General features: G+C 39.7%; 1 protein-coding gene across 2 annotated transcripts in view; it reads right to left on the bottom strand.

Annotated features, from left to right (window-relative positions):
* Positions 1-13,253, bottom strand: part of LOC103068640 (solute carrier family 22 member 9) — a 40,546-nt gene extending 27,293 nt beyond the window's left edge. The window contains exons 1-2 of one of the 2 annotated variants that reach the window (XM_007462107.1): positions 12,815-13,253; positions 12,063-12,166 (exon numbers count right to left, since the gene is read on the bottom strand). In XM_007462107.1, the coding sequence (XP_007462169.1) occupies positions 12,063-12,166; positions 12,815-13,216 (506 nt within the window). In that variant the 5' untranslated portion in view covers positions 13,217-13,253. The remainder of the gene's footprint in view (positions 1-12,062; positions 12,167-12,814) is intronic. The other variant, XM_007462108.1, reaches the window with a different exon arrangement.
* Between the last annotated feature and the right edge of the window lie 1,828 nt (positions 13,254-15,081).

A 15,081-nucleotide genomic window follows, 5' to 3' on the forward strand; every position in this document is an offset into this window, starting at 1 on the left:
GACCCCGCATCGGCAGGTGGGCTCTCAACCACTGCGCCACCAGGGAAGCCCCTGCAATTTTTTGATAGAGTTTGAGGAGGATGGGTTTTAGCTCTTCTCTAAATGTTTGATAGAATTCACCTGTGAAGCCATCTGGTCATGGACTTTTGTTTGTTGGAAGATTTTTAATCACAGTTTCGATTTCATTACTTGTGATTTGTCTGTTTATATTTTCTATTTCTTCCTGGTACAGTCTTGGAAGGTCATACCTTTCTAAGAATTTGTCCATTTCTTCCAGGTTGTCCATTTTATTGGCATAGAGTTGCTTGTAGTAGTCTCTTATGGTGCTTTGCATTTCTGTGGTGTCCATTGTAACTTCTTTTTCATTTCTAATTTTATTGATTTGAGTTCTCTCTTTTTCTTGATGAGTCTGGCTAAAGGTTTATCAATTTTGTTTATCTTCTCAAAGAAGAAGATTTTTGCTATTGTTTTCTTTGCTTGTATTTTATTTATTTCTGCTCTGATCTTCATGATTTCTTTCCTTCTACTAACCTTGGGTTTTGTTTGTTCTTCTTTCTTTAGATCCTTTAGGTATAAGGTTAGATTGTTTATTTGAGATTTTTCTTGTTTCTTGAGGTAGGATTGTATTGCTATAAACTTCCCTCTTAGAACTGCTTTTGCTGCTTTTCCCATAGGTTTTGGATTGTTGTGTTTTCATTGTCATTTTTCTCTAGGTATTTTGTGATTTCCTCTGATTTCTTCAGTGATCTCTTGGTTATTTAGTAACGTATGGTTTACCCTCCATGTGTTTGTGTATTTTACTTTTTCCCCTCTGAAATTTCTAATTTCATAGAGTTTTGGTCAGAAAGTTGCTTGATATGATTTCAACTTTTGTGTTTTTTAAGTTTTTTTCCTTGTAATTTATTTCTTATCTCATAGCATTGTGGTCGGAAAAGATGTTTGATATGATTTCAGTTTTCTTAAATTTACCAAGGATTGATTTGTGACACAAGATGTGATCTATCCTGGAGAACGTTCTGTGTGCAGTTGAGAAGAAAGTGTAATCTGCTGTTTTCAGATGGAATGTCCTATAAATATCAATGAAATCTATATGGCCTACTGTGTCATTTAAAGCTTCTGTTTCTTTATTAATTTTCTGTATGGATGATCTGTCCATTGGTGTAAGTTTTCCTCTTTTATAGCTGTTAGCATTTGCCTTATGTATTGAGGTGCTCCTATGTTGGGTGCCTATATATTTATAATTATTATATCATCTTCTTGGATTGATACCTTAATCATTATGTAGTGTCCTTCCTTGTCTCTTGTAACATTCTTTATTTTATTTATTTATTTATTTTATTGTTTTTGATGCTATTATAAATGGAATTTTTTTCAATTTCCTGTTCAGATGTTCATTTTTAGTGTATAGAAACACAGCTGATTTTTTTTAACCTCTTTATTGGAGTATAATTGCTTTACAATGGTATGTTAGTTTCAGCTGCACAACAAAATGAATCAGTTATATATATACATATGTTCCCATATCTCTTCCCGCTTGCGTCTCCCTCCCTCCCACCCTCCCTATCCCACCCCTCCAGGCGATCACAAAGCACCGAGCTGATCTCCCTGTGCTATGTGGCTGCTTCCCACTAGCTATCTACAACATTCTTTATTTTAAAGTCTATTTTGTTTGATATGAGTATTGCTTCACCAGCTTTCTTTTGATTTCCATTTGCATGGAATATCTTTTTCCATCCCCTCACTTTCACTCTGTATGTGTCCCTAGGTCTGAAGTGGTTCTCTTGTAAACAGCATATATATGGGTCTTGTTTTTGTATCCATTCAGAGAGCCTGGGTCTTTTGGTTGGAGCATTTAATCCATTCACGTTTAAGGTAATTATTGATATGTATGTTCCTATGACCATTTTCTTAATTGTTTTGGGTTTGTTTTTGTAGGTCCTTTTCTTCTCTTGTGTTTCCCACTTAGAGAAGTTCCTTTAGTGTTTGTTGTAGAGCTCGTTTGGTGATGCTGAATTCTCTTAGCTTTTGCTTGTCTGTAAAGCTTTTGATTTCTCCATCGAATCTGAATGAGATCCTTGCTGGGTAGAATAATCTTGATTGTAGGTTCTTCCCTTTCATCACTTTAAATATATCATACCACTCCCTTCTGGCTTGTAGAGTTTCTGCTGAGAAATCAGCTGTTAACTTTATGGGAGTTCCCTTGTATGTATTTGTCCTTTTTCCCTTGTTGCTTTTAATAATTTTTCTTTGTCTTTAATTTTTGTCAATTTGATTACCATGTGTCTTGGCATGTTTCTCCTGGGGTTTATCCTGCCTGGGACTCTCTGTGCTTCCTGGACTTGGGTGGCGATTTCCTTTCCCGTGTTAGGAAATTTTTCAATTATAATCTCTTCAAATATTTTCTCGTGTCCTTTCTCTCTCTTCTCCTTCTGGGACCCCTATGATACGAATGTTGGTGCATTTAGTGTTGTCTCAGAGGTCTCTTAGGCTATCTTATTTCTTTTCATTCTTTTTTCTTTATTCTGTTTCATGGCAGTGATTTCCACCATTCTATCTTCCAAGTCACTTATCCGTTCTTCTGCCTCAGTTATTCTGCTATTGATTCCTTCTAGTGTATTTTTCGTTTCAGTTATTGTATTGTTCATCTCTGTTTGTTTTTTAATTCTTCTAGGTCATGTTAAACACTTCTTGCATCTTCTTGATCCTTGCGTTCATTCTTTTCCTGAGGTCCTAGATCATCTTCACTCTCATTATTCTGAATTCTTTTTCTGGAAGGTTGTCTATCTCCACTTCATTTAGTTGTTTTTCTGGGATTTTAACTTGTTCCTTCATCTGGTACATAGCCCTCTTTTCATCTTGTCTATCTTTCTGTGATTGTGGTTTTCATTCCACAGGCTGCAGGATTGTAGTTTTTCTTGCTTCTGCTCTCTGCCCTCTGGTGGATGAGGCCATCTAAGATGCTTGTGGAAACTTCCTGATGGGAGGAACTGGTGGTTGGTAGAGCTGGGTGTTGCTCTGGTGGGCAGAGCTCAGGAAAACTTTAATCTGCTTGTCTGCTGATGGGTGGGCCTGAGTTCCCTCCCTGCTGGTTGTTTGGCCTGAGGCAACCCAGCACTGGAGTTTACAGGCTCTTTGGTGTGGCTAATGGCAGAGTCCAGGAAGGCTCATGTCAAGGAGTACTTCCCAGAACTTCTGCCACCAGTGTCCTTGTTCCCATGGTGAGCCACAGCAACCCCTGGCCTCTGCAGGAGACCCTCTAGCACTAGCAAGTAGGTCTAGTTCAGTCTCCTGTAGGGTCACTGCTCCTTCCCCCTGGGTCCTCATGTGCACACTACTTTGTGTGTGCCCTCCAAGAGTGGAGTCTCTGTTTCTCCCAGTCCTGTCAAAGTCCTGCAATCAAATCCTGCTAGCCTTCAAAGTCTGGGAATTCCTCCTCCCATTGCCGGACCCCCAGGTTGGGAAGCCTTATGTGGGGCTCAGAACCTTCACTCCAGTTGGTGGACTTCAGTGGTATAATTGTTCTCTAGTTTGTGAGTCACTCGCCCCGAGGTTATGGGATTTGATTTTATTGTGATTGCACCCCTCCTACCATCTCATTGTGGCTTCTCCTTTGTCTTGGATGAGTTTTTTTGGTGAGTTTCAGTGTCTTCCTTTCGATGATTGTTCAGTAGTTAGCTGTGATTCTGGTGCTCTCAAGAGGGATTGAGCCCATGTCCTTCTACTCCACCATCTTCCCTTTTTATTACAATTTCCTTTTTTCTAATTGTGGTCTTTTCTTTTCCACTTGAAGACTTCCATTTAACATTTCTTGTAAATCTGGTTTGGTGGTGCTGAACTCTTTTAGCTTTTGCTTGTCTGTGAAACTTTTGGTTTCTCCATTAAATCTGAATGAACACCTAGCTGGGTAGAGTATTCTTGGTGAAAAGTTTTTCCTTTCATCAGCTTAAATATTTTGTGCCACTCCCTTCTGGCCTGCTGAGTTTCTGCTGAAAAGATAGCTGGTAGACTTATGGGAGTTCCCTTGTACATAACTTGCTCCTTTCCTTTGCTGCTTTTAATATTCTCTCTTTATCTTTAATTTTTGCCATTTTAATTACAATGTGTCTGGGTGTGGTCCTCTTGCGTTAATTCTGTTTTGTACTCTTTGTACTTCCTGGACCAGGCTGTCTGTTTTCTTTCCCAGGTTAGGAAAGTTTTCAGCTATTATGTCTTCACATATGTTCTCTGCCCCTTTCTCTCTCTCTTCTCCTTTTGAGATCCTTATAATGTGAATGTTAGCCCACTTGATGTTGTCCCAGAGGTCTCTTAAACTGTACTTACTTCTTTTTATTGTTTTTTCTTTTTCTTTTGTTCAGCTTTAGTGATTTCCACTACCCTGTCTTCCAGTTTGCTGATCTTTTCCTCTTTATCACTTACTCTACTGATTCCTTCTAGTGTATTTTCCATTTCAGTTATTGAATTCTTCATCTCTGTTTGGTTCTTCTTTATATTTTCTAACTCTTTGTTAAAAGCTTCTAACTTTTCATTCTGTTCATCCAATCTTCTCTTGATTTCTTTGATCATCATTATGATCATTACTTTGAATTCTTTATTGGGTAGATTGGCTATCTCCACTTCACTTAGTTCTTCTGGGGTCTATCTTGTTCCTTCATTTGGAATGTCTTTCCTCTGTTTCCTCATTTTGCCTAATTTGCTGGGTTTTTTTTAACATCTTTATTGGAGTATAATTGCTTTACAATTGTGTGTTAGTTTCTGCTGTATAACAAAGTGAATCAGTTATATGTATACATATATCCCCATATCTCCTCCCTCTTGCATCTCCCTCCCACCCTCCCTATCCCACCCCTCTAGGTGGTCACAAAGCACTGAGCTGATCTCCCTGTGCTATGCAGCTGCTTCCCACTAGCTGTCTATTTTACATTTGGTAGTGTATATATGTCCATGCCACTCTCTCACTTCATCCCAGCTTACCCTTCTCCCTGCCTGTGTCCTCAAGTCTATTCTCTTTGTCTGCATCTTTACTCCTGTCCTGTCCCTAGGTTCTTCAGAACTTTTTTTTTTTTTAGATTCCACATATATGTGCTAGCTCTATTTATAATTTACTGTTTTTATTTCTATGTATTTGGTAGGTTGGTTATGTTTCCTGACCTGAAGAAGTGGCTTTTTGTAGGAGTTGTCCTATCCATGCCAGCAGTGCAACTCCCTTGGTCACCAGAGCTATATGCTCTAGAGGTGCCCCCTATGTGGGCTGCATGGGTCCTGTTGTTGTGGATGCCTACTGTGGGCAGTCTCATAGGAGTTGCTGGTCCCCAGTCCAGTTGGTTGCCAGGCCCTGCCTTGTGCAGAGGCTGCTGGCTGCTGGTTGGCTGGGCTCAGTTATAAGGAGGCTGATGCAGAGTCCTGCATTGTCCCAGGGCTAGTGCTGATCCTCTGGTGGGTGTGCTCTGGGGTGGCTGCTTTTGTGATCAGTGTTCCAGATCTAGTGTTGACCTGCTCGTCGTTTGGGTCAGTTCCTGATATACCTGGCTGTGAGGTCTGGGTTATTCTAAAGCTGTTTCTGGCCTGTTGGTGAGTGGGGCTGGATCCTGGGGCAGCTGGCTGAGGGGTCCAAGGTGTCTTGGAGCTGGTGTTAGCCTGCTGGTGAATGGGCTGGGTCCTGACATGGTGAGCAGTGGAGCTGCCATGGTCCTGGGGCTGGAGTTTGCCTGCTGGTGGGCAGGGCTGGGGCCCAGTGGGTCCTGGAGTTGATGCCTGTCCACTGCCATGTGTGTGGCTGGCCCAGGGCTAGTGCTGGCCATCTGGTGGGTGAAGCTGGCCATCTGATGGGTTCCAGATTCTCTAGTTGCAGGGCCCTGGGTGTCCTGTGGCTAGTGATGGCACACTGGTGTGTGTGGCTGGGTCCTGGGTCCTCTGGTGGAAAGGGATGTGTGCTGTGGTGGCTGTGGCCTCAGGGGATCTTAAGGCTGCTCTCTTGCTGCTGGGTGGGGCTGTGGCCCTACATGGCTAGTTGCTTGGCCTGAGGCATCTCAGTACTGGTGTTGACAAGCTGGTGAGCAGGGCCAGGTTCTGGGAGAGGGAGGATTCCAAAATGGCACTAGCCAGCAGCAGTGTCCACATTGTAGAATGAGCTCCCCAAGTGGCTGATGCCAGTGTCTGTGTCCAGTTACTACCTGCATCTCTGGGAGGCTCCCCAAGATCAGCAAGTGGGTCTGACCCAGGCTCCTTTCAAATTTCTCTTTCTGCACTGCATCGCAGAGCATGTGAGATTTTGTGTGAGCCCTTTAATAGTGGAGTCTCTATTTCCTCTCCTGGAATTCAGCTCTGCTTGCCTTCAGAGCCAAACCTTCTGCGGGCTCATCTTCCTGATGCAGGACCCCAAGGCTGGTGAGATCATTGTAAAGTTTGGGCCTCTTGCTTCTTGGGGAGAAGCTCAGCAATTGTAATTATCCTCCCTGTTTGTGGGTCACCCACCTGGGGGTATAGGTATTGACTATACCGAATCTCTGCCCTTCCTCCCTGTCTTTTTGTGGTTGGTTCCTTCTTTATATCTTTAGTTGTAAAAGATTTTTTTCCTGCTAGATCCTGGTCTTTCTTATCAATAGTTGCTATGTAAATAGTTGTAATTTTGGTGTGCCCAAGGGAGGAAGTGAGCTCAGGGTCTTCCTACTCCAATTATCTTGGCCATCTCCCCCCAAACAGCAGTCTTGACTTTCTCCTCTATATGTGCCTCATTCCCTATCCTCATTCATCTCACTAAATGGTATCAGCATTCATCCATTTCCCCAGCCTGGACACATAGATATCGACCCTCTGCCACACCATCACCTCCTTAAAAATCTGAAAGCATCAGGAAGTTCTACTGCATTGTCCTCAAATTATGACCCAAATCCAGCTATTTGTTATCATTTCTGTGGACATCTTCCTAATTCAAATTCCCACCATCTTTCCTAAGGCCTATTTTGACAGACTTTTAAAATGTCTTCTCTAACATGATTCTGGCTCTCTCAGTTAATTATCAATGGAGATTCAAGAATTAGGTTTAAAATATTCTATTATAATACTCCTCTTAAAAGCCTCTGATGCATACATTTCTGGTTCCAGGAATAAAGGCCTTAAACCCTACTATTTGCCCTCCATTCCCTCAGAAAAGAAATATAATGCAGGTACATACACAAAAAGGAGCTACTGGAACATAGGTGAGAGTGAACAAAAGCAGATAGACTGTAATGGGGAGTGCATACTCTCTCAGATAAGAGCAGAGGGAGAGCAATATAGAGAACATCCTGTTTCCATGGCTTTTAGCCTGGAATAAGGTGCAGTCCTCACAGTAAAGTGAATGAGGTGCATGAAAAGAACCTGCCGTCCTGCAATCTGGAGAATCAGGGCACAGATGGTGGGAAACTGGGAACAATGAAAAAAGTGGGGGTTCCAGCAAGGGAAAGTGGTAAAGAGGGGATCCCACAATTGTGTCTACCATACATCCCCCCAGATGGCCCCTGAAACATACACCTGCAGAAAAAGTTCAACTAAGGACAAAGATCTAAACTGAGGTCAGAGCTGCTGCATAAGAAACAGTTTTTAGTTTAATTTCAGGCATGAAAATTACTTGCTAAAGTGAAGGAATCAGCATTACTGATGAATAATAATGGAAGATAGAATCTTCACCCATTAAGCAATAACTCTCCATTCCTCTTTCTCCCCATCTTCTGGTATCTATATTCTACATTATTCTCTATGAATTTTCCTATTCTACACATTTTATATAAGTGGAATCATAAATATTTGTCTTGCCTTTTCTTATTTTACTTTACATGTTTTCATGGTTTTAGTATGATTCAGAACTTTATTTCCTTTATGGCTGAACAATTTCCATTGTATGTACATATCACATTTTATCCATTCATCTGTTGATGGATACTTGGGTTGTTTTCATTTTCTGGCTGTTGTGAATAATGCTGCAATGACATTGTTGTATAAGCTTTCTGTTTGAGTTCCTGTTTTCAATTCTTTCTGTTTTATACCTAGCAATGGAATGCTGGGTCATGTGGTTTCCCTAAATTTAGCTTTTTGAAGAACTCCCAAAGTATTTGTCATAGTGGTGGCACCATTTTACCTCCCCATCAGTAATGTACAAGATTCTAATTTCTCTATATCTTTGTAAATACATGTTATTTTCCTTTTTTTTTTTGAATTATAGCCATCCTAGTAGGTGTGAAGTGGCATTTTACTGTGGTTTTTGACTTGCTTTTTTTTTTTTTTTTTGCGGTACGCGGGCCTCTCACTGTTGTGGCCTCTCCTGTTGCGGAGCACAGGCTCCGGACGCACAAGCTTAGCGGCCATGGCTCACGGGCCCAGCTGCTCCGCGGCAATGTGGGATCTTCCCAGACCGGGGCATGAACCCGTGTATCCTGCATCGGCAGGCGGACTCTCAACCACTGCGCCACCAGGGAAGCCCTTGACTTGCATTTTTTAAATGACATCATGTTGAGCATCTTTTTATGTACTTATGCACTATTTGTATAACTTCATAAAATAAATGTATATTCAAGCCCTTTGCCCATTTAAAAATTGAGTTTTTTGTCTTTTTGTTATTGAGTTGTAGGAGTTCTTTGTATAGTCTAGATATTAAACCCTATTCCATTGGTCTATTTGCCTATCTATTCTTTATATATGATTTACAAATATTTTCTCCCATCAGATAGGTTATCTTTTCACTTTCTTGATAATGTCTTTTGATGTGCAAAAGTTTTTAATTTTGATGAAGTCCTATCTATATATATTTTCTTTTGTTACTCAGGCTTTTGGTATTATACCTAAGAATACATTGCCAAACCCAAAGTCATGTAGATTTACACCTGTTTTTTCCTGAGTTTTATAGTTTTAGATCTTATATTTAAGTTGCTAATCCATTTTGTGTTAATATTTATTATGGTTTTAGGTTTATTCACATTCTTTTGCATGTGGATATCCAATTGTCACAGCACCATTTGTTAAATGGGCCATATTTTACCCATTGAATGGTCTTGGAAGCTTTTTCAAAAATCCATCAGCATAGATATATTGTTTTATTTTTATTTCTGCAAGATGAGTAGTTCTGTGTTATAGAACTGTTAGAAATGAACATTCTGACTCTGAAAACTTTTATAAGGTACCTTTTATAAGGTCATAAATTCAGAATTCACAGTTTTCACCTGAGATAACAGATGGCATTATGCTAGTAGTGGTAAGGGGCATCTTAATTCCCCATACCCTTTAGAGGAGACAGGCTTGGGTGGTGGCAAAGGTTGGCTGTCTAATTCAGAAGTGGTATGGTCAGGCACAGGGTATTCCAATTTCTAATACCACAAATGGTGACAGAAGTTGTCATTAGATTAATTCCCTACATGGTTGAAAAATTTACCTTTAAAGTAATGTTTCAGCAAAAATAAAAATCAAGGTCACCGAAATACACCACCAAGACACTTTGCTATGTATAACACAGGTTTCTTAGGAATGTCTACCCATCACACTTGAGAAACAGGGACATGATGACCATGCTCTGAAAATCCACAAGCATCCAGGTAAGAGGGACTGAACACGGCCCCCTAGCTAAGGCATGCAACACTGTTTTCCATATTGTATCATTGAACAGGTTGAATCTCATGATGGGAAACATCTTCCTCTCTGTTCCCATAGGTACCTCTTTCTCGTCTTTATAAACCACATGTTGTGGCACCTCTGTTCCAAACCTCATCCTAAAATGCTCCCATGTCTGATGGAGATGTTGTTTCTGTATCCCATACACAGTGCTCACAGCTGATAAAATAGCCCTCACCACATGGACTGTAATTCTCCATTTGTTTGTGTTTCTAGATCCCTGGGGAGCAAGGAAGCCCCAGGGCAGTGTAATTTGCCATAAGTGTTTCTTTTTTTTTTTAACATCTTTATTGGAGTACAATTGCTTTACAATGGTGTGTTAGTTTCTGCTTTATAACAAAGTGAATCAGTTATACCTATACATATGTTCCCATATCTCTTCCCTCTTGCATCTCCCTCCCTCCTACCCTCCCTATCCCACCCCTCTAGGTGGTCACAAGGCACCCAGCTGATCTCCCTGTGCTATGTGGCTGCTTCCCACTAGCTATCTGTTTTACGTTTGTAGTGTATATATGTCCATGCCACTCTTTCACTTTGTACCAGCTTACCCGTCCCCACCCCCCATATCCTCAAGTCCATTCTCTAGTATGTCTGTGTCTTTATTCCCGTCTTACCCCTAGTTTCTTCATGACCTTTTGTTTTTCTCTTAGATTCCATATATATGTGTTAGCATACGGTATTTGTTTTTCTCTTTCTGACTTACTTCACTTTGTATGACAGACTCTATGTCCATCCACCTCACTACAAATAACTCAATTTCGTTTCTTTTTATGCCAGAGTAATATTCCATTGTATATATGTGCCACATATTCTTTATCCATTCATCTGTTGATGGACACTTAGGTTGCTTCCATGTCCTGGCTATTGTAAATGGAGCTGCAATGAACATTGGGATACATGACTCTTTTTGAATTATGGTTTTCTCAGGGTATATGCCCAGTAGTGGGATTGCTGGGTCCCATGGTAGTTCTATTTTTAGTTTTTTAAGGAACATCCATACTGTTCTCCATAGTGGCTGTATCAATTTACAGTGCAAGAGGGTTCCCTTTTCTCCACACCCTCTCCAGCATTTATTGTTTCTAGATTTTTTGACAATGGCCAGTCTGACTGGTGTGAGATGATATCTCATTGTAGTTTTGATTTGCATTTCTCTAATGATTAATGATGTTGAGCATTCTTTCATGTGTTTGTTGGCAATCTGTATATCTTCTTTGGAGAAATGTCTATTTAGGTCTTCTGCCCATTTTTGGATTGGGTTGTTTTTTTGATATTGAGCTGCATGAGCTGCTTGTAAATTTTGGAGATTAATCCTTTGTCAGTTGCTTCATTTGCAAATATTTTCTCCCATTCTGAGGGTTGTCTTTTGGTCTTGTTTATGGTTTCCTTTGCTGTGCAAAAGCTTTGAAGTTTCATTAGGTCCCATTTGTTTATTTTTGTTTTTATTTCCATTTCTCTAGGAGATGGGTCAAGAAGGATCTTGCTGTGATTTATGTCATAGCATGTTCTGCCTATGTTTTCCTCCAAGAGTTTGATAGTGTCTGGCCTTACATTTAGGGCTTTAATCCATTTTGAGTTTATTTTTGTGTATGGTGTTAGGGAGTGTTCTAATTTCATACTTTTACCGTATGTAAAAGTCCAGTTTCCCCAGCATCACTTATTGAAGAGGCTGTCTTTTCTCCACTGTATATTCTTGCCTCCTTTATCAAAGATAAGGTGACCATAGGTGCGTGGGTTTATCTCTGGGCTTTCTATCCTGTTCCATTGATCTATATTTCTGTTTTTGTGCCAGTATCACACTGACATGATACTATACATAGAGAATCCTAAAGATGCTAGCAGAAAACTACTAGAGCTAATCAATGAATTTGGTAAAGTTGCAGGATACAAAATTAATGCACAGAAATCTCTGGCATTCCTATACACTAATGATGAAAAATCTGAAACTGAAATTAAGAAAACACTGCCATTTACCATTGCAACAAAAAGAATAAAATATCTAGGAATAAACCTACCTAAGGAGACAAAAGACCTGTATGCAGAAAATTATAAGACACTGATGAAAGAAATTAAAGATGGTATAAATAGATGGAGAGATATACCATGTTCTTGAATTGGAAAAATCAACATTGTGAAAATGACTCTACTACCCAAAGCAATCTACAGATTCAATGCAAGCCCTATCAAACTACCACTGGCATTTTTCACAGAACTAGAATAAAAAATTTCACAATTTGTATGGAAATGCAAAAGACCCCGAATAGCCAAGGCAATCTTGAGAACGAAAAATGGAGCTGGAGGAATCAGGCTCCCTGACTTCAGACTATACTACAAAGCTACAGTAATCATAAGTGTTGCTTAATGGAAGAATGATTCATGAGTTCATGAAAATACATGAGTAAAGAGAGCTGTGATCCAGAGACACTCACCTGTCTGATAAATGGCCATATATGATGCTTCCCACCAGCATTCCAGCCATGAATAAGAATTTGGCCATTGATTTTAGTGACTGAGATTCACATACCAGGTCCCACTGGAAGAGAAGGAAACCAACAAAGGAGAGCTCCACAACTTATAACCCCTCAGTGGAAACCTGATTGAAACAGTTTAAATGATTTACACGTTTCTTTGTTTCAGCCCTTTTTTCCTCTCCAGCTTCCTTTTTTACTTTAGTTGACTTTTATCATTCAGGTATCAGCTTAAACCTGTTGGTTATATTGATGCCTTTTTAAATTCCATAATAAGTGATCCTCAAACATGGCCACAGAGTGCAATCATTTGAGGAGATTTAAAAATTTACTGATGCCAGAATTTCATTACAGATCTTCTCACATGGTTGCTCTGGGGTACAGCGCTTGGAGGTTTTGATCAATATCCCTGATATTTCTCATTTTCAAGCCAGGCTGAGCATTACTGACCTTTTAAACACATCACATAAATTACTTGCTTAACCTTTGGCCTTTTAAATAATAAAAGCCATATAATAGCAAGGTCTTATCTATTTTTGAGTTCATTAGACTCATTAAATATATAGGTGTCTGGCATTCAGTAAAGAAGTAATTAATATTTGCTGAAAGAATGAGCACCTAATAGTGACTAAAAATTCTAGAAGCTTGTTCATTACTCTGTCACCCTTAAACACCCACACCATGCACTCAGAAGAGGTAAATGGGGCCTTTACCTCAGTCACGACGGTGGAGAAGAAGGAGCTTCGGTCATACACCCAGCCGTCCACGCAGGGCTCCGTGTCCGGGTCACTCATGTTGGGGAAGGTCCCGTTCAGGTGAAGGAGCTGCCACTGGGGGAGGAGGAAGCGACGACACTTCTCTGGCCTCAGGTTTGAGTCCAGTGGGATGGAGATTCTCAGGAGGGTGTCTTGGCTGAGGGTCCCAGTGCCATTAGCAGAGTCAGTGTCATTGTCAAGGATGTGAACCCAGCAGCGATGACCAGGAACAGCTGCAGTGAAGTTCTCCAGTAGAATATGAGGGTACACTATGAGGCTGGAGATACAAAGGAAAACCATCTGAAGGATCTGGAATCTCCCCAGGCCTCCAACTTGATCCAGGAGGTCCTGAAAGGCCATTGAGCTGAGCAGTGATCCCCAAGGGGAGGCAAAATGACTATTTAGAGAAGTTCAAAGGGAGAAAAAGTTTCCTTTCAAAGCTTCCTTTCACTATGTCACACACTAAGTGTGTATTGATCCTGATCTCAGTGTTAGCTCAATGGGCTCCGTCTCACCTTCACAGCAAGGCCATGGAAGCTATTTCTCCAACTTGTTTGGGGATCAGATCGGTAACTGTCTTCTTTAAAGTCACAGAGAAATATTTTGCTGAGATGCTTCCAGCAATTGACAAAACTGTTTAAAGGTCTACTTTGTGAAAATTCTTTTTGTCAGCAGTGTCCCAAAGTGACACTGGACTTTGAGCTACACATCTGTAAATAAAATAAAATAAACCTGCTACATGGTTTGCAGTCCCTTTCAGAACATGTCATTTGTCAGACTCGAAAGTGAAACGTGTTTTGTTTTTCTGTGAAAAGTACTGAAAGTAAGTGCTTTGCTTTTTAGTACTGACTTTTGATTAAAAGAGTTAATGAAAATAGTCCTGAGTTCATTTAAAGCAAGTGAAATATGATACAATATTTTTCTTTTGGTAAATGACATTATTCTGCCTAAAGTCAAATCAAACCATGATTTCACATTGAAAATAAATTACTCAAAATGAGGTCAGGGTGGGTAGTGATGGAGGGCAGAGGGCTAAGTCAGTGGTAAGTGCATAGAGAAGTTTATTTTTTACAGGCTTATAGATTCATTCGGATAACATTTGTGAGGACCTGTTCTGTTCTAGGAATATAGCATTGTGTTAGACAAGGTCTTTAAGTGTAACACTATGGTGAGTAAGGGAGAGGTATGTAAATAACTACAATCTGATACTATAAAACATATATATGGCAAATGCACAATGTGCTATGGAAGAACTGAAGAGCAATATAGGAAAAATGTCACCTTTGTTAGCACTAAATCTTCCATTAAAATTTTTTGGAAGCCTTATTGTGGTATAATTCATATAACACATAATTCTCTTTAAAATATACACTTACATGCATTTTATTTGTTCACATTTGTGCATCCATGACTACGCTCTCATTACAGAAGATTTTTGTCACCACAAAAGAAACCTGTACCCATGAGGAGTCACACCCCATTCCCCACTTTACCCCTAACTCTTAGCAACCACTAATCTACATCTGTCTCTAGGGATTTGCCTAATTTATGTATTTTATAGAAATCACATTATAAAATATGTGGGCCTTTGTATCTGGCTTCTTTCTGGTTTTTTTTTCATTTAACATAATGTTTTCAAGTTTCATCTATGTTGTAACATATGCCATTCTTTCATTCCTTTTTATGACTAATTAATTCTTTTTTGGCAATTAATTTGACTTTATTATTTTCCTACAAATGTATTTAATTTTTACTTTATATTGGAGTATAGTGGATTAACAATGTTGTGTTAGTTTCAGGTGTACAGTAAAGTGATTCAGTTATACATATACATGTATCTATCCTTTTTCAAATTCTTTTCCCATTTAGGTTATTACAGAATACTGGGCAAAGTTCCCTGTGCTATACAGTAGGTCCTTGTTGGTTATCTATTTTAAATATAGCAGTGTGTAAATGTCAATCCCAAATTCCCAATTTATCCCTCCCCCCACCTTTCCCCTTTGGTAACCATAAGTTTGTTTTCTAAGTCTGTGAAACTGTTTCTGTTTTGTAAATAAGTTCATTTGTATCATTTTTTAAAAGATTCTGCATATAAGAGATATCATATTATATTTGTCTTTCTCTTTCTGACTTACTTAGTATGACAATCTCCAGGTATACATCCATGTTGCTGCAAATGGCATTATTTCATTCTTTCTTACAGCTGAGTAATATTCCACCGTATA

Source organism: Lipotes vexillifer, unplaced genomic scaffold (assembly GCF_000442215.2).
Source record: "Lipotes vexillifer unplaced genomic scaffold, Lipotes_vexillifer_v1.1 scaffold1129, whole genome shotgun sequence".
Lineage (NCBI taxonomy): Eukaryota > Metazoa > Chordata > Mammalia > Artiodactyla > Lipotidae > Lipotes > Lipotes vexillifer.